The 27,485-nt window shown below is 47.2% G+C and overlaps 1 protein-coding gene across 1 annotated transcript; it reads right to left on the bottom strand.

Moving 5' to 3' along the window:
• Positions 1-537: 537 nt before the first annotated feature.
• Positions 538-24,169, bottom strand: LOC114238347 (uncharacterized). Its single transcript, XM_028167448.2, has 4 exons — positions 24,030-24,169; positions 15,355-15,525; positions 4,072-4,124; positions 538-704 (listed from the first exon to the last, which is right to left on the bottom strand). The coding sequence occupies exons 1-4, from the start codon at positions 24,167-24,169 to the stop codon at positions 538-540; spliced, it is 531 nt and encodes a 176-aa protein (XP_028023249.2).
• Between the last annotated feature and the right edge of the window lie 3,316 nt (positions 24,170-27,485).

Genomic DNA, 27,485 nt, shown 5'->3' with positions numbered 1-27,485 from the left:
AGGGACCAGCATAGCATGTGGCACAGGGTTAAGTTCAACAAAATCTTGTTGATAATAAAAAACATTAATCCATTCCTACCGCCTCCATGCCCATCCATGAGAATGATTCATTTATTTATTTGCAATAGCAGTCTCTTGCTTTGGGATTCAAGTTAAGCCCTTTACGCCTCCAGCGTAAGTCAAATAAGGTCCTGTCTGTCCTGTCCCTACCGCTGGCCTCTACAGGCGCTCCCTGCCGGGCAGTGCTCGAGAGGCAAAGAGCAGTGAGAGGAGCTGCCTCCAGGAGAGCCGAGGAAGGTAAACGAACAGAATGCCAACGCTGAAACCAGGCAGGATGCCTGGGCAGCAGAGAGGCATGTTTAAGGCCTGCGCTAAAACGAAACACCTCCCAGAGCTACAGCTCTTAGAACGCGTTTTGAAGCTCTTCAAAATAAGATAATGACAGTAGCTTCTTAAAAGATGTCGTTGTTAGGGGAAATGATGCTGCCACGGGGACTTTCTTCCCCAAAGGTAATTGCAGGCCACAGATTCCTGGGTTCAGAAGCGAAGGGAGCCGTGCTGGCGGAAGTGGGAAATGTTCAGGCCTCCAGCTAATGCTCCTGCCGACGCCTCGGTGGACCCGTCAGAGGGGCTGGGGCCTGTGGGTTCTGCTGCCTCTGAGCTTTGAAGGAAGTGGCCCCTGAGTAACAGCCGCACGGCCCACTCTGCAGCGAGTGGGAGGACAGGAAAAGTCAAACCACAAGGTGGGCTTCTCAGCGGCGCGGCCGAGGCCTCTGTCCTTTCACTCGACGGGGCTTGGGAAGCCCCGGGGAGGAAGGGAAGGCTGGGCGTTAACCTGAAGGTCCTGTCATGGTTTCTGTGGGAAACCACGGGTGTTCCAGGCCTTCAGAACCCAGAGCCCAGCCCACGTGGCCGCCCACCCTCCCACCCTCCTGGCTGAATGCAGGTGTCTACCATTGGCCTGTTTCACTGGGGAAGTGGACATCTGACCCCTTCCCATTGAAAAGGGAAAGCACTTCTTAAGTGGGATTTTGATTTGCGAGAGATTAAGGAAAAACAACGAAATAAAACTAGAGCCGCATGGATCCAGGCATTTTTTCCCACCGTGCCTGAAACTGTGATAGACGTTTTCCCCTCATTCTCTCTCCGAACCTGCCCACCACACTATGCGGGGGTTCTGTTACTTCCCACATTCTGCAGAGGAAAAACCAGAGCTTCCCGTGGCAGAACCAGGCTGAATTCAGCTCCAGCTTCTGCCCTTGACCGTGGCGCTGCCCTGTACCGCCATTTTGAAATATTCTGGCTGAACAGAGATTTCGTGGGAACGACATACTCCTACTAGGTCAGCACTTCTCCCTTTATCCAGGGAGGTTTTGTCGAGCTCCTGCTTTGTGGGGTCCAGGATGACTAAGGCTCACCCCGTCCAGGAGGTGCCTGTGATCTAGTGCAATTATAGGAAGACAGGGAACTCCTGGTGGAAGAGACAGCAAGAATAAAGGCCCAGAAATGGGAGTCGCAGGGTGTTTTGGAACCTGTAAGTATCCCACGCACAGACGGGGTCGGGGGTGGGCAGGAGTTGCTCATCAGACCAGAGAGGAGAGTGCCCTCAATGCCAGACAAAGGTGTTGGGCTTCCTGCAGGGGGCGTGTGATGTGACTGACGGGTTCATGGAGCTGCCGTCTGACAGCTTTGGATTGGAAGGGACGGGAGAGAGGTGGGGTGTGGAGACTTGCTGGGATCAGAGTGTGAAAACGAGGGTCTGGAAGACGAGATGCGGTTGGGCAGGCAGGGAGACCAGGCGGGGGTTAGTTTCACGGTTCTGAGCACTGAATGGATTTGGGGGGAAAGAAGGGAAGGAGGACATTTTGGCTCCTGCCTGAGCCACACCGTTCAGTCCCTCCCTAAAGAGGACCCTCTGTCTTGACCTTGTGCGTACATATCCCCTAAGTGAGTTTTCGGGAGAAGCATGATCTAAGTGGAGGACGAAGGGTTTCGTGTTCCTCTGTTATTTCATTTGCTCGTTTCTATTATTTGTCTCTCTGGTATAACTTTGCAAGTAGAGCTCGCCCTAGTGAAAACTGTGGTGGAGGAAGTCCGAAGTCGTTTGGGAGACAGTGGGATTCAACCGGCAAAGACGGCATCACTCTCCTTTTCGTCTTTCCCCTATTCCCAGCTTTGCTCTGGGTCTTCCCTGGGTTATACAGTGCAGCAACCTGGGCTTGTAGTTTGGCAGAAAATAAAAATATTTGGCACTTAGTAAAAAATAAACAGAGACCTGCAATGAGGAAATATTAACCCAGGACAATTCAAAGATAAAATCTCTTCTAGGACCTTTGAATCACCAAGAATTCAGTGATGCTATTAGAGAACACATGGGCTCCAAAATGAGGACGGGGGGAAGGGCAAACTTAGATAACCTCTTTAGATTCCCTTGGTAAAACTGGGTTACAGCCTCCTGTGACCAACTGTTTATAATTTTTCCTTAAATTTTGTTTTGCAGTTTTTTCACTAGTATATCAAGAAAGCCTAGTCTAAACTAACTAATGACATATCTGGACCCAGACCTATGAGGCCCCCATGTAGCAGTCCAAAGCACAGGCTCGGGAGTGGGGCAAACCCCAGTTCAAATCCCGACTTCACTGCTTACCTGTGCTGTGATTCTAGGCAAGGAAGTCACCCAAGTATTGGGTACCCCATCTTCAAAATGAGAATAAACATACAAGCGATGGGTTGCTATGTGGATCAAATTATGTAAATAACAGAAAAATGTTAGCACAGTGCCTGGCACAGAATCAGAACAGAATGTTAGCTCTTATTGTATCAATCGATCCGCAGTGACCAAACTCGTGGGCAGTGGTGTCTGGGCACTGGAAGGCATGTAGAAGGTTTCATGGCCCAGCAGAGATTTCTCTCTGGAGAAGGAGTTTCTCTGTTTTAGTTTCTCTCTGGAGGCAGAGGTGGGCAGTGAGTGTTCATTGCATCAACAAAAAAGAGATTGGACTGAGGTCAATGCAGCACAGAACTGGACACCTGGCAGGGTCCATTCAGGTCATGCTTTACCAGTACACACGAGAGACACCAAGCCTGTAAGACACTTAAAGTAACCTGTACCTACCCCTTCCCCACCTCTGCCCCCACTCCATCTCAACTCTGGGCCTGTCCTACCCTCTGCACCACAGGAGGTGGTCCCTTGTTGATGCCAGGCTACGTAACTGCCCACATCCGCCAGTGGGAAGGTGGCCTGGCCGGGGACTGGTCACAGGGGATTCCCCTCTGCACCCAGGGCTATGGGGCTCGCACACTGAGAAAGGAAGAGTCCCTCTTCCTTCTCTGCTTGCTTGAAGAGGTAGTCTAATAATTTCCATCAAAAGGAAGAAATAGTCTCAAGGGTCTGTTTTTCTTTCTTTTTAGAAACATAACCCTCATTCCTCATTACTGTTGCCAGAGACTCAAGAAAGAGAGAGGGAGAGAGGGGGGCAGCCCTCAGCGCTGACCCAGCCCTGGGGCCCTTGCCTGGTCCACACTCTGGGATTGGGGCGTCCACCCTCCAATCAGCTTTCCCTCATCCTTACATTCAGAAGTTCCTGTAAAAAATAGACCTGGAACAAGGGAATCCATGACTTAAAAAACAAACAAACAACCCCCCCCCCCCAAACCAAAAAAACTTACAGGAATTCAGAGGTACTTAAACCCTCCACACACTACTCTAAAAATTCATTCCATTTTTATTTTTAAATCAATATTTAAGGAAGATAACTAATATCTGTGGAGCACCAAGGATTTGGCGCATTAACATTACCGCTTTAGTAAGAGTCTACAAGGGCGCTTGATTAGGTCATCTTGCAGGTCCGGGAACACATGCCCAGGAGGACAGAGCCCAGAAATGACCTGAGAAAGATTGAAACTGACTGTCTCCAAAGCTCACACTCACTTCAGAACTCCATGCTGCCTACCACCAAACCTAACAGCCTCACCCAGGGGAGACAATCCAGCACTCCTTGGTCAGCCCTCATCTCCCGAGAAAAGAGGATAGGAGAAAGCCAATTACGTTGGATGATGACCTCCTAGCACCAGACTGGAAGGTGGCAGGGCTCCTGCGGGCGTTGGCAGCGCGAAGAACGCCCCTGCAAAGTGGTAGAAAAGAAAATGTTCTACTTTTACTGTACTAGTTGTATGCTTTACAAAAAGGGTTTTGATATTCCAATTAACACTGAAAAACAAAACTTTTAAAGGATAGGATTTTTAGTAAAGTGGATTTCGTTTGGATTTATTGTAACTAGCGCGGTTTAGCAAAATTTTATTTCTGTGAGAATGATAAAATTGGAATCTACTGGTAGCAAATTTATGCATATGTATCTCCATCTGGCGTCACAGCCTGTGATGTTGCAAAACACCGCTAGGCAACTTGGAGAAATGTAAGCTTAGTGCCTAGTGGAGAATTGCACATTCAGCTTGCCGAATCGTATCACAGTGCGGGCCCCCTGTTAGCTCTGCCACAGGGCCAATGTTTCTAAGTGTGTCTGAACATCACTCGAAGTGTCTCCAGTTCCTCTTCCACCTCCGCTTTGTTCCTGCAGTAACGGGATATGTTAATGTTTTCTTTTCCACAATGCCGCCACCCAAAGCCATCTGTTCTAATTTCTATGGCTTTATATCTTCTTCAGGTAGATGGTAGAGCCTGTCTTCTTTCTTTTTCTTGACAAACTTGTCTTGGCTGTTTTTGCACATTTAAGAATTTAAGAACCAGTTCTACTAAAAAATTTTCTGGGGATTTTTGATTAGTAAAACAATTATACAGTAATTTGGGGGAGAAATGATAGCTTCACTATTGAATCTTTCCATCAATAAATGTGGTACAACCCTCCACTATTCAAGTCTTTGTTTATTTCAAATTGCAGACAATGTGAAATGACAGAAAAATATAAAGAAAATAAACTTTTGGATAACTAGTGGAATTTTGAAAAGATCTTGGGAGTAACTTCTCTATTTGGGGGTTGCCAATTAGAGAAGTTAATTGCCAGTTTAAAACTTTCCTATAAGGATCTTGAGTATTTTTCTTTTCTTTTCTTTTCTTTTCTTTTTTAAATAGGAAAGCATTATCATGTGTTTATTCTTTACTGGCACATACAATTTCATTATTTTAACTATTTTTAGAAACTATTAACTAATTAATCCCAGTACAAAGTTTTAATCAACACATCCCTCTTTCTTCCAAGCTCAGATTCATTTCAGTTAACAAACTTTAGAGTGTTTGTTGTTTTAATGCAGCTAACACCTTTTTTAAAATGTTTATTTATTTATTTTCTTATTAGTCATCCATTTTATACACATCAGTGTGTACATGTCAATCCCAATCTCCCAATTCATCCCACCACCCCCACGCCCCCACCACTTTCCCCCCTTGGCGTCCATACATTTGTTCTCTACATCTGTGTCTCAGTTTCTGCTCTGCTCTGCTTTATTCCTATATTTTAATGATTTTGTTTGCTATTGCAAACTAGATATCTTCTTATTTTTATTTTTACATTTAAAAACTTCTGTTTATTTCCAACTTTTAAATTTCTTTTTACTTTTTCTACTCATTTGGATGAAAATTTTGCTTTTCTGTATCTTTGAGCTAAACGATTGATTGATGTATTGTGACTGTTATTTTCTAATAATTGCACTTAAGATGTAAAATAGTATATAACATGGGCTAGTTTTAAATTCTATATCTAATAGTGAAACAAGAAATCCCATTTTAAAATAGTAAATTTATTTTAATAATATGGTTGGAAGTATTACTACAGTTATATTTAAAGATTTTGAAAACAAAGACAAAATGTGTACATGCAATTATCTGCAGCTGAATAGAAATTAAGATAGACGTTTCACAATGAACCAGGGTGGTATATACCAATTGTGCAATGACATCAGTTGTGAGAATCCCTTTTGTTTCTATGAAAGCACTAGTGTTGCATCACCTACATATTAAGTAATTACAACTTGATCTATTTTGGGGTTAAAACAAGATTGTCATTTCTCCTTTGATAGTACTTTCTTTGAATTATTGTTTCATAATCCATTCGGCTATTATGATTTGATTTGGTCAGAAATAAGAAACCAAATAGATTGTATTTCACTGAAATTTTAAGAAATACTGCCCAAATTGGAACCATTTTGCTATAATAGAAAATCAAAATGTTCATTTTTAAATGTAAAAATCTCTTCTCTTCATACTCATCTTGTTTTTGTTACAAGCACTTAACATAGTTATTAAACATTAAAAAATAAGCTATATTGAATTTTTTAGTTTTTTACCCATTGTACACAATAATTGGTTACAATAGTAGAAAATAGTTTTTGAAATAACTGAAATTTATTCCTGTCTTAGACATGAGAACTGGGTAGATTTTTAGATTCTGATCAAAATTCTCAAAACTTAAATTCAATATTTGGAAAGGCAAAAAATTTTGGAATTCCATGAATTAAAAATATGTATACTTAAAAATACATTTAAACATATTCAAAGTACAACAGAAAAACTTCTCATGAACCAATTCTCGAACAGTGGGAAGATATTACAGTTATATTTTTAAACTTTATTTACCTATCCAGCTATTTATTTATTTATAAAGTTGTGCTTTTGTTGTACTCATTACATACAACTTGAAGTGACATAATTATAAAGAGATTCAACTTCTGGTTAACTACTAGAATTTTGAAAGGATTTTTGGAGTAGCTTCCTTATTTGGGGGTATAAACTTGCCAGTTTCTGATTCCATGCCTGGCCAAGAGGAGACGCCCTCTACAAGCCTGTCGTTAAGTGGTCTGTACAGGTACAAGATCAGCATGGGCAGGAGTTCTCTTAGGCTGATCCTAGCCTCCTCCTTCCCCTGGCCTTTTCCCACTCTGTGTCTGACCTTTAATGAGTCTTTCCTGGCCCACAGGAGCTCCTGCCTGGTCCCCATTGAGCTGTCCTGCATAACAGTTTGTGCTCTGGGGCCCATCTGCTTGGGTTTAAATGTCAGTGTCTCCACTTAACATTAGTGGGACACTGGGCAAGTCTTCTACCCTCTCCTGATGTCCTCATCTCTAAGGTGACTGCAATAATAGCACCCGCGCTGGACTGAGTTACTGGTCTCTACCCTCACGTTCCTATGGTAGTATTACACATCCAACCTCCTGACGTGGCCTCCTGGTGGGCAGAGTGTCTGTCGCTGGCCCTTGACTTTGGGCTTGGCCATTGGACCTGTTTGTTAGTGTACACGAGGCAAGCAAAGGCCTGAAGCATGCTTGTGAGGTTGGATGTACCCCCTTGCACCTCTGCATCACCATTAGAAGCACAAACCCTGAGTGTCCCAGAAGAATAAGAGACACTGGGGAACGCGTGAACTTAACCTGTGGTGGGCACCCAGGCCCAGCTGAGCCCAGCTGCATCAGTCAGATGCTAGATGACCTACAGCTGTATGAGCAAGAAGGAAATGCTTGTTTTTGTAAGCTACTGTATTTTGAGATGATCTGTGTCATTTTTGTGACATTAGCTGACTAATATAGTACCTGATGTATAGGGTGATTGTAAAGATAAAATTAGGTATTGTACGTAAGGGCTGCAGAGTTCATCACACAGAAGTGCTCGCGAGTGTTGGGTTTGGGTTCTGTTTCCAACCCTCTGTGTCACGCCCTGGCTCCCTAAATCAGTGCGCTGATTTTTTCAGTTTGGGACTCTCTTGTGAAAGGCACCCAGATGCCTTGTCATGGTCACGAACCCTGGCCGATTCCTCAGATAGAGCCCCACAGTCAGAGATGGAGACTATATCGTAGAATCCTCTGTGGAAACAATCATTTCAGAGTTTCTGATAGTTAAAATGAGAACACTACTCATATCAGAAACACTTAGAAAGATTTTATACATAATTTTCCTTTCTACCATCTTTTCCCTCACCAGTGTTCACCTGAACAGTCAGGATAATCTCCTCTTCCTGTGGATGGAGATCCCTTTTTCAACGAAGCAAGGATCCCAAGAAAAAAATGATCTAAGACCAAGTAAGTAAAATGAAACTTTAACTTTCCATTCCCTAAAAGGGCCAAAAATGAGCCAGAGTTTATTCTTCAACAAGGCTAATAATTCACCTAAGTTGTCTTTCACTTGACAAATGGTCACTGTGAGGTAGTATTCTAGCTCTGTGACTTGAGCAGGTCGGAAGGTGCAGGCATGGGCCACACACATTCACAGAGCTGAGGTAGGCGACCGAACATATCAAGATGTGCAAAGTGATTAAAAATGGCGCCTGGGCCATAGTAAGGGCAAGTAAATGACAGATGTTAATTAAATTTGGCATAGGCTAAGTGGAGATGCCATGGGGGGAGGGGGGTCATCCCTTCAGAAGTAGCCAGCAGGGAAGGTGAGAGCAAGGGCAGCCATGGGAGTTGGGGAACAAGCCATAACTAGAGCCTTTATATATTTTATCAAATGAAAAGCGTTTCATGAATAATTATGAATAAACACAAATCCTGGGGTGTCTGTTTCTATTTTATCTACTTGGATCGCATTGAAGATGCTCTTTTTGCCAGTTGGTCAAATTATTTTGTTTCAACAACAAGAAGAGCCTATCAATTCGGTAGCATTGTAATAGTCACAATTTTTCAAGATCCCTAATTCATAATGTGAGCTTGGATTCAAGCTGTACTCAAACTTTGGTGTAACTGTGACTACATCAAATAATGATTGAGAAGAGTTAAAATTTACTGAACTAATTGCATTTGTGATTTTTAAAATCTTACTCCAATTTGGTATGTTATTTCATGTTATATTTATGCTAATACTAGTTAATATTTTACTTAGCTCTTTAATAACTTTTAATAGAAAAATATTTTGAATGAAAAGGATGCTGATATATGTCTCACAGTAAATCACTAATTAGATGATCTCCCCTTGTTACCAATGATCTATTTCTGGACCCAATTCCCATATCTCAGAGTTCATATTACTTATGTATAGGATGTCCATATAATTCATTGTCAAAATGGGCTGCTTTTAAGAGTGAAATGGGGGTACTACTAGGAATAACATCAGGACAAAACCAGGAGTGAGCTGGGCCTGGGCCAGAAGGATAATGGCTACCCCACCTACGGCCACATTTGACAGAGTTGGCCACTCTCTCCTCCTTGATGCATTTCCTCCCTTTTGCATTTTCTTCACTTAGTTCCAAAACACCACACTCTCTTGGATTTCTTCCGATTTCACAAGTCTCTCATTCTTGACATCCTTGGATGGTTCTTCATCTTCTCCCCAACCTTTTAATGTTGATACATCCTGGGGCTCAGTCCTTGGAACCCTTTTCTTTTTTTGGTGATTTTATCCAATCTCACGCCATTAACTATAATCTGTATGTCGATGTGATGGCTTTAAAAACATAACCAGTAAATAAATTCTTTCGTATACCTTTCCTCACGAGGTGAAGCTTAATTTCACTCCCTTTGAGTGTGATGTGAACTTCCTGACTGCCTTCTACTGAATAGATTATGGTAGAAGTAATCAAATGTCATCTCTGAGATTAGATCACGAAAAGCCTGTGGCTTCCATTTGGGGTAATCCCTCACTCCCCTGGATCAGTCATCCGGAGGTGAGACAGATGTCAGGTTCTGAGGCACCCTTCTTTCTGCCCCTGCTTCCTCCCTGACCCTAGGCTATTTTCAGCAAAGCAGCGGGTGTGATCCTTTTAAACCTTTAGTGAGATCATATTACTGCTCTGCTACAATCCCTTCAATGGCTCCCATCTCACTCAGCAAAGGAGGAAAAGCCAGGTCCTCCCTCCTATGAGCCCACAGGCCCTGCCTGATCTGGCACCTGTTACCTGCCGGCAGCATCTCCCAACCTCCCACCCTCACTCTTCCTGTTCCTGCCCCACTGGCCGCCTTGCTGTCCTTCAACATGCCAGGCACACGCCAGCCTCCAGGCCTTTGCTCTTGCTGTTTTCTATGCCAGGAATGCTCTCCCTCCTGATATCCACTTGGCTAACTCTTTCATTTCCTTCAGGTTTGCTCAAAACTCTCTTTTGCGATGAGGACTGTATTGACCATTCTATTCACTATTGCCACTGACCCCTCCTTCGCTAGGAATTGCCAACTCCTTTTACCCAATTCCATATTTCCCCCATGACACATACCACTTTCCAACATACTACATCATTTATTATGTTTCTCATCTATTTTCTATCTCCCCTTGACCGAATATAAGCTCCATAAGAGCAGGACTTTTTGCGTTCTATCCCAAGTGCCTAGAATAGTGCCTAATACACAGAGATGCTCAGCAAAAAATGTGTCGATTAAACTAACGGTTACATGACTAGCACCATCATCTGGTGGCAGATACACCGAGGCCAAGAACCCAAGACATGATCATGTTCGTGGCTATTACACACCAGACCAAATGGCAAATATCAGTTTACACATCTCCATTAGTCTGCTTACTTGCTGAACTTGGGCCTTTGTGGTTTCTTTCAGAGCAACAGAGCAGTGAAGAGTGCAGGCTCTGAAACCCAAGTGCCTGGGTCCTGGGCCCAGCTCCACCACCCGCGGGCTTGGTGACCTTGGGAAACAGCTTCCGCGCCTGGTTGCCTATCTATCGAACAGAAAAGTAACCTTTGAACGTTGAAGCATCCTAGGGCTCAGTCCTCAGTCCCCTTCTCTTTTTTCTTGACGCTCACTATTTTAGTGATCTTATCGAGTCTCATGGCTTTAAACCTAATACGTATGTCGATATGATGGGCTGAAAAATATGTTCATGAATCCTTTGGCATATCTTCCCCCAAAAGGTGAAGTTTAATTTTTCCCCTATTGAGTGCAGGCTGGACTTGTTGCCTTGCTTCTAAGAACAGCCTATGGTACAAGTGATAGGATGTCATTTCCCACCTGATAGGAATTTTTCGAGAACGAAGTGAGTTACTAGAAGTGAAGGATTTAGCACAGTGGCTGGCAAAAGTAAGCACGTATTGTTATGTTTGCTATATTCAGCAGGTTTGCTCCTAAAACTTCTCTTTCCAAATGGGCTGCTTTGGATAAGTCTTGATGAAGAAATGTTCCCAAGGTGTGGGTAATAAATAGGTTTCTGTTACTTTAGTCAGTAGGAATAGGCAATCTAAATTCTTCCAAATCCTGTTGTCTGATAGTATGGACTTTGTAAGACGAGTGCCAGGACAGGCTATGTCAACTTGTGAAGGAGAGCACATAGTGAAATCTACACTGAATTCACATTTCAGCGCAAAACGATTAAAGCTATTTATTGAAATTCACAGAAAATGTGAGAAATGCACTTACATAACTTTTATCTAAAAAAAATAATGTTGAGGCTGTGTCTATTTTATTCTAAAATGTGATATTTGGAAAAGAAATAAGACCTTTTGCGGAGCAAAATAAATGTTGTTAAATATCGGTAAATGTTGCTAAATATGTCAAGTAAAGGCCTTAAGCTTGTAAGTTCCTTAAATACGTTAATACATTGTCGTTAATGTTAAAATACATTAACTCCATAAGAGGGGGGCAGCCTGAGCCAGCCTCATGAACGTGTGACCTGTGCTGTCACACACGTCCCCATGCTCAGAAGGCCCCTGCGCTAGGTTTCATTTTCTGCTCTTTGTACAAGGCACCCCATGTTTTCATTTCACCCAGGGCTCTGCAGCCAGTGCTGGGGGTGGTCATTATCAACTGTGAACTGCTAGTGCCTCAAGGGTAAAAGGATATTTCAAAACCATCCGGGCATGTTTTGAAATACACTTAACTTTTTTGTGTCTCACGCTATTTATAGTAAAATGCAACTGAAAACATTTCCCTTTGGCTGTGGAGGCAAAGGTTGTGTTCTTGTCAATAGGCTGCTGAGACTATCATAGATTTTCACTCACTGGTGCTAATCACACAAATAACCAGGCAGCTCATGGTTCTACAAGGCTTTACAAATTAGATATCAAATCCTGTAAAAATACAGCAAAATTTCTTTAAAATAGTTCATTATGCATAGTTGAATATGATACCAAGTACATCCTAAAGACATAGAATATTCTACTCTAAACTAAATTAGATAAATTGAATATACTTCCACACACATAAGAGTTTCACTCTTTGAATTAAAACACACACACACACACACACACACACACACACAGAAACTAAACTCAAGAGTTAGTCATTATTCCTTCCCTTTTGTCCATCACAGCGGATGGATTTTAACCTTTCTTACCACATTATAAAGAGCCTGAGAGCTTGGACTCAAACACTACCAGACACAGCAGAATGCCTCGGGCAGAGCAGACCCTCAGCAATGCCAGTAGTGATTAGCTAATGAATTATTAACAATTAACTTTCTGGCTAGTGAGGGCCACTGAGATTTCTTCTCTTTTCTTCTCTCTTTGGGCCAAAGATGGGGCCTCAGAATCCTTCCTGGAAAGCACTTCAGAAAGTAACTCCTCTTCATAGCAAATGCTTAACATGTGTGCCAGGCCGGCCATCCTAAGCTCTGTACACGTCTCCACTCTTGTCATCCTCACCCCAAGCCACTCTATGAGGTAGGTACTATTCTTATCCCCATTTTATAGATGAGGAAACTGAGGCATATAGAGCAGTGCAGTTCGAGTGTAGGCTTTGATTGAGCACTGAGCCGTGTCCCTAAGCCTGGGTTAGAGCTGGCCACAGGAAGAGGGGTACAGCCTCCCAGGTGGCAGGAGTAGTGTGGACGGAAGCACAGGGTCCATTAGAGGGGATGAAGGTGGGTCAGAGGGCTGGGCCATGGGAGTGTGTGGACGTGTAACACACCTACTTAGAGAGTGCTGTCACCCTGCCTCTCCTTTGGGAAGAGGAAGAGGGTTCCTGTATTATCCTTTCTAAGCAGTACGTGAAGGCTCAGTTCTGGGCCCTGCTGGAGCCCTGCAGCCGGGGAGGCCACGTGGCCGGGTCTGGCGAGGTCTCTGGGATGCCACCACCTGGCGCCTGCAGCAGACCCACAGTGCCCCCTTGGTGTGCAGCGGAGCCCTTGTGGCTGACCGTCCCTTTCAACAGATGCCCCAACACCCTGCGTTCATCTTCGGGTTTCATTCCAGACTGCGGGCGAGCACGAGCCTTTTGAGGAAGGATTCAGGGTGTTTGGCTGAATGAAAGCGCGGGATGATTCAGCACCGCCTGCAGAGCGCTCTGTGCAGACCAGGCAGGAAGGGGCCAGTTCACTTTCTCGGGATGTGCTGAGCAGGATTTCCCCAGCTGCTGTTTGTGTCTCGGGGGATTTCTCAGGGCTCTGAAAACAACACATCCCTGGCGGGGAGGAATCTGGGGGGAGGATACCAGATGTGTTTTGAATTCTTTGAAATCTCTAAGCCTCTAAGAGAATTAATCACGGTGGGTAGGTGTGAGAAGCTTTTTAAAATGGGGCATGTTTTCCCCCAAAGCTTAAAATAGAACTTTTCAAGGGAAATTAAATGAAAGTATAAAAAAATTTATCAATGCTTTTCTTCCCATAAAACAGAAGTACAACGCCCTCATGCCCCCCCCCGCCCATTCCTCTTCCATGCAAAAGAGGGCCCTTCCCACCACTGCTGTGGCGACTACCCCGTGTCTTTCCTTGAATCTTTTCTATGGCTCTGGCCTGCATTTTGCATGAAGACCCTGCTGCTGACCACGGACTTCAGAACGTTCCCCCAGGGGTGCACCACTGTCCTGATGTATCAATCCCACAAGTCTCCAATGTCCGTGTTTACCGCCTCCACCCCAGCTTTTCTTTGCCAGTATGGAATTTGTGGAAGGCTGTCACACATTCCCCAGGCCTGTTTCTTTCTGAAAAATACATGGAATCCTATGTGATGTGCGCGGGCCTCTGGGGAGCGTGACTCAAGTCAGAGAGCTTTCCTCCGGGATCAGAGTGCTACCCCTGGAGAAACAGGGTGCAAGTGTAAGGCTTGCTTCTGCCACTTCCTCTTGGTGGACTTGGGGCCAGCGCTCAGCCTCTCTGAGCTTTACCTTCCTCGTCTGTGAAGTGGGTTGTGCGGATTAAGCACGCCGACGTGTGCAATGTGCCTGGCGCTCAGTTCCGAGAGGGCACGGAGTGGGTCGCGTGTTCCTCGGGCACCCAGGCCTGGGGACACGCTCTAGTCTAATAATGCGCTCTGAATTTTGTTGTGGCAATAAAGGACTCAGAAGCCGGCAGGCACAGCTCATTTCCAGAAGACAAACCCTGACCGGCTCCCGAGGTGACTTTCTCCCATGTAGTCACTGCCCTGGGATTCTAACTGGAGCTCAGGTTCGTTCGTGGTCGGGGGTGGGTGTGGGGATCACACCCCTGGTGCCCTGTGTCCTGTCCTCAGGGCCACTGTGTCCCTCATTCAGAATCAGACATCCTCTTGCAGCCAAAGCCAACTGGTGGCCTGGCCAGGCGGCTCCTGTCTCTGTTCCTTGTTTGAGCTGCTACCTTGGAAACTGCATGAGGCCAGGGGCCGCCCTCCTCAGGAGAAGCTGTTTTTCATTCCCTTTAACTTTCGTGTTCCCTCTGGGAGGAGGAGAGGAACCACCCAAACCAAGGGAGAGGAGTGTGGGGCAGGGTGCTGCCCACGGGGTGGCTTACCCTCACTGGCCCACGTCACCTTCCTCAGCCCGCTGGGGGGATTCTTCACCCACTGCCAGCTGCTTGGGCGCCCACCTCCCCCTTCCTAGAGGAGATAAAGGGAGTTACTTTGCTGGCGGGTAGCCCTAGGTCCCATTTCTCATTTGGGCGTAGCTAATATATCAGATACTGTAAGGGGGGAAGGGAGGAGGGGGAGGGCTCCGTGTGAGGAGTCGGGTAGAAGCAGCCTGGTCTTCCTCCTTCCCTCTCTGCCCACAACAGTTCACGGCAGAGGAGTACACATGCACGTGTCCGTTCTGGGGAGTGGGAGAGAAATCAAGAGACATTACTAGTACGTAGCTGTTCTACAGGTCAGAAAATTACTATTGCACTTCTTTTGACATAGCCTCCCCTGATCCAAGGCAAATGTTGAAGAAGTATAACTGCATGTTTTCCAAAGAGAAAAGTGATTATCATGGTCATTAACATTAACTCAATTAATGAGTTTCTAAATTTCTGATTTCAAATTTGTTGCTGTGAACACATTACACACATTTTAGCAACCCCAAAGGTCAAGTTCACCTAAGACTTCTTTTTAAATGATGGATCTCCTATACTCTTATTGTCCAGTTTTCTACCTGCTACATGTGTGATGTTGCCCGAAGCATGCAGCCTCTCGGGCCTCACTTGTCAAATGAAGGGGCGCTTTCCTTGCAGTGCTGTCAGGCAGTGGGGACTTGGAAAAGAAAATGCCTTTCAACAGAGAGGAAGACAGTGACAGTCTTGAGACTCACCTCTGCTTGGCGATGACCAGCCGGCCCCTGAAGAGGAGGAGGTGCCTCTCCTTGGACTTGGGGCCCTGGGTCAGCACCACGGGGCTGTGGAGGATAGGCTCACCCTGCTGGTTGGGCAGGTCCAGCTGCAGATCCAGCTGTTGGAGGGATGCTGCCGATGCCAGGCTTTTCCTGGGCGGGGTGGGGGAAGAGTAGGAATCAGTCTCTAGGGAAGAGTGATCGATAGGCAGACAGTATGTGAGGAGTCACAGCTCAAAACAGCAAGTTACCGCGAGTTTGGCTTAACCGGGGTGGAAATTAGGAGGGAAAAGAGCGAAGAGGTTAACCGCAGGTTGTTTTTTTAAACCCGGATTTACAATAAAACACAATAAACCAAGAAATGTTGGTCCTGCATCAGTGAATAGCTAATAAACGCTTATAATGTAACTGTTCAGAATTTCTGTGAGCTTTTTAACCTAAGGCAGAGATTCCCATACATTTTCGTGTCACCGTACACGCAATAAACCCCACCAGGAGGTGAACAGAGGCTGCAAGGGCTGGCTGGCCCCCCAGGTGCAGCCACGCCCGGAGCCGAGGGGAGCCATGCAGTGGCGTCGCCGTCACTCATTTGTGGCACGGGGGTGGGAAGCTCTGATTACTTAATTAGGAAAAGTATTCCCTAAAGTTTGAAAGGTTTAGCCTGCAGTGAAATCTAAATGAACGACTCTAACGGTCTTCCCGCACAGAGTGATTTAGCAGCGGTGCCGAGTAAACACCAGCTGCGAGGCGGCGCAGACTGTCGAAATTCAGGAGCATCTTCTCCTTGTGATTTTTACAAAGCTGGGGCCACTCAGTCTCCGTTGCTTGTTCCCAGCTTGTTCACTTCCGGGTCATTCACCCAGTTTCTGGCAGAGATGGACGACCTCAGCGTGCGTGTGTGCGTGCCTACGTGGGTGTGTGCGTGCCTACGTGCGTGCGTGCGCGCATGCGCGTAAGGAAGGAAGGCGAGGTGGGCCACCCTTCTCTGTGGCTCTGAAATGAGCCTGGAAACATGGCTGCTTGCTTGGCCTGTTTTCCGGTTGCTTTAACTTTTGCTCCCACTCCTTCCATCCTAAAGGCGGCTCTACTAACTCATGGAGGCAGATCTTTTATACAGGGAACCTTCTCTTTAATTCAGATGTGGTGTTTGAAAAAAGCTGTGTTGGGACTTAAGGGCACCTTTCTGTTATTTAAAGCAAACAATAAAATTTTCAGTTCTCAGTATTTTCCAGAAATCAGTGATGTGGCACGAATCTTTGACTGAACTCCCTGATGAAAAGTTCCCGCTCGTTAGTACCACTCTGCCTCCTGACCTTTCCACCCACCACACACCTCCCACTGCCTTCGCTTAGTTAAGTCTCAGCGCGAGCTGGTGTCCAGAAATGATACGGCCCCAAGTAAAGCCCGGGGGTTGTGAGGCAGAGCATTTCCAGCTCTTGCTGATGGCTAATTAACTATTTAGGGAGGGAACCAGGGTAGAGAAATGCGGACTCAAACCATAGGAACCAGAACTCCCTACACTTTATTAACAGGTACACACCACTATATATAAAATAAACAGCAAGGATTTACTGTGTAGCACAGGGAACTATATTCGATACCTTGTAATAACCTGTAATGGAAAAGAATCCGAACCGGTACACCTGAAACTAACACAGTGTTGTAAATCAACTACGGTTAAATTAAAAACAAAAAACAAAACACCCCACATTGTTTAAAAATAAATAAATGTCTTTTGGTTTTCTTTGAGTTTATTTAGAAATGCCTCATTATTTATATATCTCTGAGGGATAAAAACTCACTAGTAGAAAGCACAGCTTTGTCTGGTTACACCCATCAGAGCCTGCTTCACTCCCTGGCCCAGAGGTTGCACCCTCAAATGCCCGAGGCGCCAGGCAGGAAAGGTGAATGGTTGAGGTGAGTGATAGCAGCGGGGACTGTGGAAAATGGCAGAAGTCATGCTGCGTCCAAAGGGGCGGCCCATAGGCACCGTGCAGGAACGCGGGCCCAGTGTTACTGCCAATTTTTTAAAAAGCCAGAAAGACAAAATTTTATTCAATGTCAACTAACTCTAAGCATTTATTTAAACACAATAGGACAATGCTCTGACCTCTGTCCTGATTCGCCTTAGTCACCTGCAGATTTAGAGCACATGGAAACATTCAGATGACACAGAGCCTCTGAGGATTTGAGCAAAATATTTGAATATTTTAAATATGATGTTACAAACCATATTGCGAGGAACAGATCTAAATCCATCAGATAATTATTCATTTGAGCTTTAGAAACTATGGACACATAGATAATCTGTGACCAGCAAAAGGAAGTAGGTAAGGTTTCTTTTTTGAGAATGCTGCTCTGCCAAGTGCTTTTCCAACTTTGACCTTGGTCTAGACACTGTTTTCTTTCACCTCTCCTTTCATTGCTCTTCCCCTTAACCGCCCCCTCCCTCTTTTTTTTTTTTTTTTTTTTTTTTGCATTTCTTTGAGATCCTGGAGGACTGTACACTCACCCAGGCTTTAGTTTTCCTACACACAGAGACCTAGTCTGAGCAACGTCATGAAAAAAAAAAAAAAAAAAGCACCTCGTGTTAACCATATTTCACAACAAAGGGCCCTCAGGGTTCTCACCCCAGGGGAAATTTTTTAAATGCACCGAAATAGGAAACCAGTGATGTAGCAAATACATGGTGAATGGAAAGTTGCCCTTTGCCTTTCCATGTGGTGATGAGTTTCCAGCCTAGAGTGGGGCTGAATGGCGGCTTCTCACAGTGAAAGTGCTGGCTGCCCGCTCTTTTTGAGACCTGATCTGCTGCCCTCGAGCCTGACCTGACCTGAGAACTGATCTAGTATATTGAGGGCCCCCGCTGCATTCAGAGTCAGCTCCTGGCCTGAGCGAGCTTGGGAGCCTGCCTGAAGTGGGGGAAGAAAGAGCAGTCAGTTTCTAATGGAAGCGGAGTGAGCATGCTCAAAGGGGCCACTCACTGGAAGGTGAGGGTACCAGTTTACCCTAGTCCTACCCTCTGATCTGAAGTCCCTTCATTTGTCTCTGGTTTGACATAAGGAGCGGACAGTCATGAAGCATTTGGGGGTTCTCTGAGTGACTGGTGACTCTGCAAAAGGAAGAAAGTGCTGTTCAACTAGTTTCAGCAGTAGGAAGCCTGAGCTTGAGACCATGCTTTCCAGAGGGCTGGGGTTTAGAGGCAGCATAGATGTGGGTCCTCTATTCCACACGACCCCTGGGGTTTCCTGCATTAGGAGCCGCTCTGAGTGAAGTCATGGGCGCACCTCTCTCTCTCCAGCCACATCGTTTCAATGCGGTTTCTCCTGAAGTCTGGGTGTAAGCCTTGTCCCCCGACACTAGGGTTCCTGGCAGCTCATCTCTGCTCCTTCCCTTTTTCTTACCATTTATTTTCAAAGTTGACTCCTACCTGCGGCACGAGTCAGCCCTTCTTTCTACGGGGCTAGCATTTATTCAGTGCCTGCTATGTGCCAGGTTCACCTCTTTACTCTCATTCTTTTGCAATCCTCACAACATTCCTATATAATTAGACTCATTTTACAGATGAGGAGACTGAGACTCAGTGGTGTAACCTGCAGATCGCATAGTTACCAGGTGCCAGGGCTGTGAGCTGGAGTCGGGACTTTTCCTTCTCCACGTGTCCAATTCCACCTCTGAAGTATTTCTCATTCACCCCTTTTCCCTTTCATCTTAGCTGCCATTGCTGAAGTTCCAAGCTCTGGTGGCACGTTGCCTGCATGACTCAATAGTTTCTCACAATTTCCTTGCCTCAGATCTTAATTCCCACAACTCTCTGAACCTCTCCATCATCCACATAACTATCTGCGGATTTTTTTTTTTTTTTTTTAATATATAAGCTTGAACCACTCCCAGACTTAAAATCCCACAGAGATGCAACTGCCTTTGAGATTCTCAGGGCTCTTGTGGTTAGCCCTGACCCTTCTGCTGTTTGCTGAGATGTCCCCTCCACATTTCAACCCAGGGACCGCTTGTCGTCTGGATTGGCTGACGTCTGCAAGCCTCTGTCACCTAATTTCCTGCTCCTCTATCTTCTCTATTGTAATGCAGATTCATTTCTCCACCCCCAGCATAGGGCCTGGATGTGGAAAATGCACGATATGCAAATGAATGAATGAAGCAAAGATGAGTTGACCACACGTGAACTTTTACCTGTCTTGCTTAGTTTGCTTTCCACTGAGGTCACCTGGCATTATCTTGTCCTTTACTGACTTATCTCCCGTACCCAGTTTATAGCCGGGGGCGGGAAAGTCGTGGAGTGATGGGAGAAGGCAGCAGGTGGTGGAACCACAGGGAAATCTGATTCCGTCCGGGGCTCTGCTCTTGAGGAGACACAGGTGGGTGAAGAAAGACAGCACTAAGCACTGTTACAGAGCAGCCTGGCCAAGCTCATCACACACAGTCTCTCCAGTCTCCCAGAGGCTCTCCGAGGCCAGCAAAATCTTTTATAATAAAAACAACCCTTTGCTTAGCACCTACATGTACCAGCCAGGGTTCTAGGAGAACCTGATCCAACAAAGTAGAAATTTCTTATCTTTCACCTGGAATTATATCAAGGGTCCTTTTCTTTCCTTTTCCTTTCTAACATTGCATAATAAATAAAAAGTAAGTGTATTATTTATGATACCCTATAACAAATGACAGTTTCTATTTATTCTCTCTACTGGCAGTCTGGCTTTTGTTTTTAATGTTGAAATATTGTTTGGTGGTAATAGTGAAATGCCCTTTTCCCCCCTGTGATGTTATCACCAGTTCTCCAATATTTTCTCTAAAACTAATACATGGCTTTCAGAAGGTTTAGAGTTAAGAGTACTCTTCACCTGCATTATCTCACTTGATTTTAATTCTCATCTACCTTGTGAATCGGATGGGAATCCTTGCGCCCTATTTACAGATGGGCAACCCAAGGCTCAGACGCGTGAGGAACAGAAGATAAATGTCGACGGAGAAGGAGGTAGAGCCAGGTCTCCAGACTCTCTATCTTATGTGAGCTTCGGCCTTTCCAGTTATGTTTATTTTGTTGACCTCTCCATAGACTATCATCTAGAGAGCCTCCCGCTTGCGTGAGGATGGTGGATGGAACGTTCTGCGGTACACGCTGTGAGCTAAGGGCTCCGTGCAGACACCCGCGGGGGGCAGCCTGGCGGCGGCCGCACACGCACACATGGGGCAGGAAGCAGGACGGCGCGCCCCACGTTAGCTGGTCCGGGGCGGGCCTGCGGCTGGGTGCTGATTGGCGTCACTCTCGGGCGGCGGTGGGCTCCGCGCCGCCGGGTCTCACCGCCCCAGCGCTTCTCCTGATTTGAATGTAAGGAGACTCGGGTGGCCCGGCAGAGGCAGACGCGCGGCTTCCAGCTCAGGTGTACCTGTGCTGTGTGTAGGTCGGCGTAGTCTCAGCTGGCTTCGAAGCACTTTGTATCCTACACGAGAATTTCCTAAACAGGAGTCCAAGGGTGGCTTCATGGGGGGGAGGAGACATCATTTTTTTTTTAAAAAAAATCATATTCTCAAAGGACTTCGTGTCCCTTGATTGTTTAAGATTCACTATTCCATAGGAATTTCATGAGTATATAAATGATGTACTACATCCAAACTGGAGGGGTCCCGTGTTATCCCCAAGTGGTGGTGATCATACATTGTGCTCATCAAGTCAGATGGCATCTCCCGCTGCCCTTCAGATGCGTGGTGGCGTTCAGGACTTGCCATTCTGTACTTGCAGCGGCCCCACCCAGCCTGGCCAACGCTGGCTCATCTATCAGAATCCAGCTCATTTCCCCTCCACCCTCAGGCAGCTCTGACGCCCTGGGGCACACCTGGGCGCTTCCTCTGAGCCTCCCAGCACCTTGCTGTGACTCTAACGCCTATCTGGTTGTCCTGTGGCTCCTGGTTCACCTGTCCCTACGCTGGGGACAACTGGAGCGCAGGGCCTTTGTTGTATCCATCTTTGCATCCCCACCATCCAGCTCTGTGTCAGGTACACAGAAGGTGCTCAGTAAATCTGTGTTTGATTGACAGCCTGGAAGTTAGGTTAGGCTATTAAGAGCAGACGTGAGACCAACTCCGAGTTAAATCAGGTCAAAAGATGTGGTTAGCCTGATTCACACAGGACTCGTGAAATGTCATATGAAAATTGTCACTTGCATTTGAATGGTGTGGTCATCCTGACAAGTAGGGTGGAAATTTCAGCCACTTACTGAGCACCTCCTGTATGCCAGGCACCCTACCGCATTCCCTTCTGAGAGAATATGTAACTTCTGTTTGATTGGGCCAAGCTCATATAAAGTTTGAGGTCTGGAGCTGGTCCCACAGCCAGAGCACCCAGTGTGCTCGTGCTTAGATGCTCTCACAGGTACCTGCATCTCCTAAAACTAAACATCTGGTCACAAGGATCAATTGGCAAGATAGCTAGTTTTCTTGTATATGTCACTGGAAGGAGAACAATTTGATTGAATGAATCAGATCATTTGTTGATCACAGACAGCAGCACTTGAAAGCATTGGGTAAACCGGGCACTAATGCGGAAGCAAAGGTATGAAATCCGTCTGCGTTAGCGGAAGTCAGACACACTTTACTCTCATATCGTTAACAATGCAGCGGTTTTACTCAAGACCGACCACCATTTGACTCTTCTCTAAACCGGATTTTCAGTCCTGATTTTTCTCATCCTTCCCTGCTGTGGATATTAGCTTATGACAGATAGAGTCCTTATATTCTTTGAAACCTTTATATTAAGTTTTAACCACTAAAGATGATGGTCAAAATCATGGCACGTGGATTCAGGTATTTGGCTCCCGGCTAGCAAATTTCAACCATCTCCAACTACACCCTCAAAGGGGTGACCTCACCCCTTTGCTGACCTCATCTATCCTGTCCTTTACGGGCATCTTTTTCCACGTGGAGGGATGAGGAGTGGCCTTCCCAGGCAGCAAATGCTGTGTGGGATGCCGTGTCCCCCGGGCACGCTTGCTCTCCTGCACGCCAAGTGCGTTACCTACGTTTTCAGTCAACTTTCCCTCATGTTTGGAGAGCTTGAGAAAGTCGTCTTCATCTGCCTGATGAAGAAAATGAGCTCCCATAACTTTCCCAGAGAATCTGCCATCACCCGTCCTGTCTCCTCCTGCACCCGCGAATCTGCCATCACCCGTCCTGTCTCCTCCTGCACCCGCACGTTGTGGCTGAGGGTTGCTGACCCAGCTTAATGACCCTCAAGCAAGCCCCCCAAATGTCCTGCTCTGCTCCTGGCCCCTTCTCTGCACCCTCCTCTCCCCTCCTCGGATCCTGATCACGCCGTACCCGGCTCTAGTGCCAGGGCCACTTTCTGGGTACCGGCACCTCCTCTGGGTGACGCTGAGTCAGTGGAGATGGGGGCTGTGTCTGCAATGTCCCGTCAGGCCTTCTCTGACCTCCCATCTCCCCCCATCCTTTCACACAAGTCATGATATCAAACCTATGACTCAAAGACACCCATCAGGATGACAGCTGTATGACCTTCATTCTCAAATGACAGGAGATAGTGAGGGAAAATCTCGTCTGCCATCAAGTGCTGTGGCTTCCTTTGAAATGCTCCCAGCAGATGTGTAAAAGCAGAAACTACCTGTCCGCAAGAGCTGAGCTTTCACATTTAGGAAGGCGGCCTGCCGGCTCCTCCGAGGGAGGGATCACTCTACAGGGAAGCCGTGGGCTGTCACACAGCAGCCCGGCCTCCAGCACGAGTTGGGGACGCTCTCCATGTGTCTGAGTGGACATGAGTTCTGTGTGTCCCCGGGGTCCTGGAATGGGGGCTTTGTGCCCAAGTGTGGGGTCTGGGGGTAAGGGAGGGACCACCGCGTAATCACAGGGGTGGCCTCCTTCCGCAGAGCGCACTCTGGCTTCGCCACATACTGTCCACTGCCTGGAGGGGTCTCTGTTGGGTCATTCTCCCAGGGTCTTTGCCGTGCTGCTTTAGGTCCCTCTAACCCCACTTTGTGCAGAGTTTTAGGTAAGCCTGGAGGCTTCGGCGTCACTCAGATCTGAACTGGCATCCCAGTCCTTGTCATCTTGGGACAAGTTTCCCAACCGCTCTCAGTCCTGCCAGGATAATAACCGGGTCCACGTCCCAAGGTGAGCTGGCGGGTAAATGACGCAGGGTGGCGATGGGGGGTGGCGTCGTATGGGAAATGCCCGAGAACGGGCAGCTGCTCCACACCTTTGTTCTGCCCCTTACTTCCTGGGGTGAGTGAGAGCCCAGGGAGGGACACGGACACTCATCCAATTTGGACCAATTCAGCCAAGAAAAGATTAAATTTAAACATCAGTCTTAGACCTACTTTTCACTTTTGTGAACTGTTTCTTTCCTGCTCTTTGGTTCTTTTTGGAGCGTAGCCACATGATGCCAAAATGCCCGGGTGAACCAGCGAGCAGCCTGATGCCCGGCCCAGGGGGCGGCCGGTGCCCGGGAGTAAGCTGAGGCTTCCTCTGTCCGGTTCACCTTGGCAGCACGACCTGTCCTCCTGCAGGATGGAAGGTGCCCCAGAGACACAGACCCTTGAGCGATGGGCGATGAAATGAGAAGAGACCCATGAGGCTCCCCGCCCAGCTCCACGGGTTCCCTGCAGGGGCGGGGGGGTGTCTTCACCTACCTGGTGGGTGGCCACACCTTGCTTAAAACCTTGCCCAGTCCGGCCGCTGGTGCTGAGGGGCAGTGCTGGGCCAGGCTCCCGAGCTGCGGAAACAAAGCAGAGCGGGGCTGTCTTGGTCTGTCCCTTTGCGGGGAAAGCATCATTCTCAGGAAGTACCAAGTCCCTTGGGCGTAGGGAAAGCACGGGGAGGCTCGCACGTCCACACCCGGACCGTCGGGTGGACCTGGCCTTAGCGCCCTCTCATGCGGCACAGCATGGAAAGGGGGCTTCTCACCAGCACCCCTACACACACACAGCAACCCCTCAGTGCAGCTGGGTCGGGTCCCTGAGTCCCTGCCTAGGCTCTGCCCGCGATGTGCTCTCCAGACCCCTCCTGCCCATTTGGTATAGTCGGGAGCCTTGATTTCTGGGCCCAATTTAGCCGCTCTAATGCTGAACTGAAGTTGTATTTGCAGCCCCTTTCGTGTGTGGCAATTTGACAATAAGTAGCACTTTGGCTTTATTTTTGCAAAATACTGATCGCCAGTGTTTTCCCAGCTGTGCCCGGCTGGGTGTGCTTTAATGAGCTTTGTTTTGCATTTTACTGAGAAAGGCCACAGACCTCTGGCGTATGTTCTGCTGTAATGGGCGGGGGTGGGGGGTGGGGGGGGATCTATTCCGCTCCACTGTGCTTTGTTGACGTCCCACACCCTCTATTTACTCCCACTTTGCCGGCAGTAAGGAACCCCTGGCAGGGAATGGGGCGGTTGCCGGTTCCCACACTGGAGGCAGCTACTGCAGGCGCAGAGGGGACTGAGCGTCTTCCAGGCACCCAGTGAGCCAGGCCTTCCCAGTCTGTGCTCCTCGTCATTTAGTGATCTGGTTCTTTCCAGGCGTATCATGAGATCTCACTGCAAGTAGAAATCCCTAAATATCGGACCCTCTGATAATCAAATGCAAAAACTCATTCCAAGGTCAAACAGAAATAAAGTTCATTGTCAACAATCATGTTGACCCTGCAGGATAAAGGGTGATGAGGAAGGGGTATGGTTTCTAGCCTCAGGTGAACTTACAGGGAAAATGAAGAGTCAGGATATATATGAACAAAAGGAGGCAGATGGCAACACCGAGGCGAATGGTCCCCCGGCAGGATGTGCTGGTGGGCTGGGTCACCTCTCCCTACAGCACCAGGTGCCAGGTCCATGAAGAACCTGTGTGACTGAACTGGAAAAAGGACAGAGGAAGTGGCTTCTAACCAGCCTGGTATTGGGAGTGAAGAATGAACCTCTCTTCTCTAAGTCACCCTGTCTGTGTCCCAGCTATACCTAAATGCTACCCTGTAGAGTAGCATTGTAGAGTCATTCCTTTCCAAAAGGTTTCCTGCCCCCTGATAAAAAGACAAACAGCATTGCAAGACGCTCTTATTCATTTATACCTCCAGGCTATGACTTTTCCCTGTCTTACAAGCAGGTTTTCATAAGAGGGGAAAGGAGGTGAATTTGAAGATGCAGGAAATGTGCTCTAAACTGAGTAGGTCCGACTTCACATCTTTGTATGGTCCATTCAGCTCTGAGGTTCAGGTGAGGGTTTTTGGAAGACTCACCAAAATCTCATCATTCTTTTCCTGCTGCCCTTTCCAAAAAGGCAAACCAGTAGCGGAGGGAAATCCAGCTTTGTTAGGGAAGCTGTGAGCGTGAGAACGCGCTCACGCTGGGCCTGGCGGGACCTAGAGAGGCCGGTGGGCAGCCTCTGAGCTGTCCTGGGCACACTCCATGCCACTGCTGGGCCAGCCATCACCCGCTGTGGGCGGGTCCGCCTTCTGAGTCATCAGCCAGATAGAGATTGCGCTCTTTGTTTCACTCGGCTGAGCTCCCTGGCTGCAGAGGCTGTGGTGGTGTGGCTTCCAGCTGTGTCTGCAGGAGCGTGGGTTGGCGCAGTGCACCAGCCGGCCAGGGGCTGGCCGGGCCCTGGGCGTCTGCGTGGAGGCGGCCTCACGCCTGTTTTCCACCCCAGCCTTTCTCCACCTGGCTTCATGACAGTCAGTCCTGCTGGGATCCCACAAGGCCTCAGAGGGCCCGAAATACCCTGTAACTCGTGCCCTGGGCTGGCACGCAGGGTGAAATGGAGAACAGGAGAGAGGGATGCCTGAGCCTGGGAGGTCTGGGCTGGAGCGTTCCCACCTGCCCTGACTCAACCCGTGAGCCCAGCCAAACTGCTGAACCTTCCGAGTGGAACCTCAGTCTCCTCATCTGTAAAATGGGCATGCCCCAGGGTTTCTCCCGCTTTTCTTTGCCCCCATCAGGAATAGGATATTCGTTTAGTTTAGGTCAGTTTTCTAAGCCTTATTTCTTGTGAAGTGAAATACGTTATTTTCTTATGAAAGGAAATGAAAATATCAGAGACCAGGTAGGAGATTTGGGGAAGTGGGGGTGAAGAGTTACTGTTCCTTTCTTTGCCCTCAAAATATTCCTACAACTTTGCTCTTTAAAATGTATTCTTGTCTCAGGAACGGTATTTGGGTAAGTCTATTCTCTAAGACCTTCATCAGATAATCTGAGAAGGTGATGACCTGACTGCCTTGAACATGGCTTAGTTGTGTCCCCCATTGGATAATATGTCCCCAAGGCAGGGACCGTGTCCTCTTATTCCATTTTCTCTCCCCAGAGACTACCAGCTCAGGGCCAGGCGTGTGTAAGTGCAAGAAGTTGTTGTTGAGTGAGCTGAATGGTTGGACTGTAAGCCCCCTGAGGGCAGGGGCATGTCTGCTCCCCTCACTGTCTTCCCAGCACAGGGCTGACGGCAGAGTGGGCGGCCAGCAATTTAACTTCTAATGAGTTTACTCACCAAACGCTAAATGCATAAAGCCAATCACAAGTGAAAAAACTTAAATACATACTGCTAGAGAGAGTGGAAGGGACCCAGACCCAGATAATGTACAGTATCTACATAAGACATAACTGTAGTGGTTTTCACGTGTCATATTTTGATTACAGTGTTGGAGAAAATGGGAGTTTTTCTGTTTACAGTGGAGATTAAGGAGCCATCCATTCATTCTCACACACTTGCAAAACACCTGGCCCTTCTCCAGTCATTCCAGTCAACACCTGTGGAGCTCCATGCAGGATCCTGCACTGACTACTGGCGGAGGACAAAGGAGGTGTGTCCTGTCCTCAGGGAACTATATAAAAAGGCAAGTACCTGACAAGCAGCAGTGGGGAAAGTGCCTGACTGTGGAAAAGCCAGTGGGAGCTGCTCAGCGGAGGAGGAGTTTGTTGAACTAGAGCAGTCAGGGCAGACTTCCTGGAGGAGGTGGCTTATGAGCTAGAACTAGAAATACCAGCAGGATTGGGGCAGACCAGGCCACGCTCAGGCCTAGGGAATAGATTAACAATCTGGCTGGAGAATGAAATGGAGGAACAAGCTGCTAGGTAGGCAATTTCACGTGGACTGAAATCCACGTGAAAATCCAGGTGAATT

This window comes from Balaenoptera acutorostrata, chromosome 14 (genome assembly GCF_949987535.1).
Source record: "Balaenoptera acutorostrata chromosome 14, mBalAcu1.1, whole genome shotgun sequence".
NCBI lineage: Eukaryota > Metazoa > Chordata > Mammalia > Artiodactyla > Balaenopteridae > Balaenoptera > Balaenoptera acutorostrata.
Note: the sequence above shows the minus strand (reverse complement) of the source record. Positions and strands in the feature narration are given on the sequence as shown.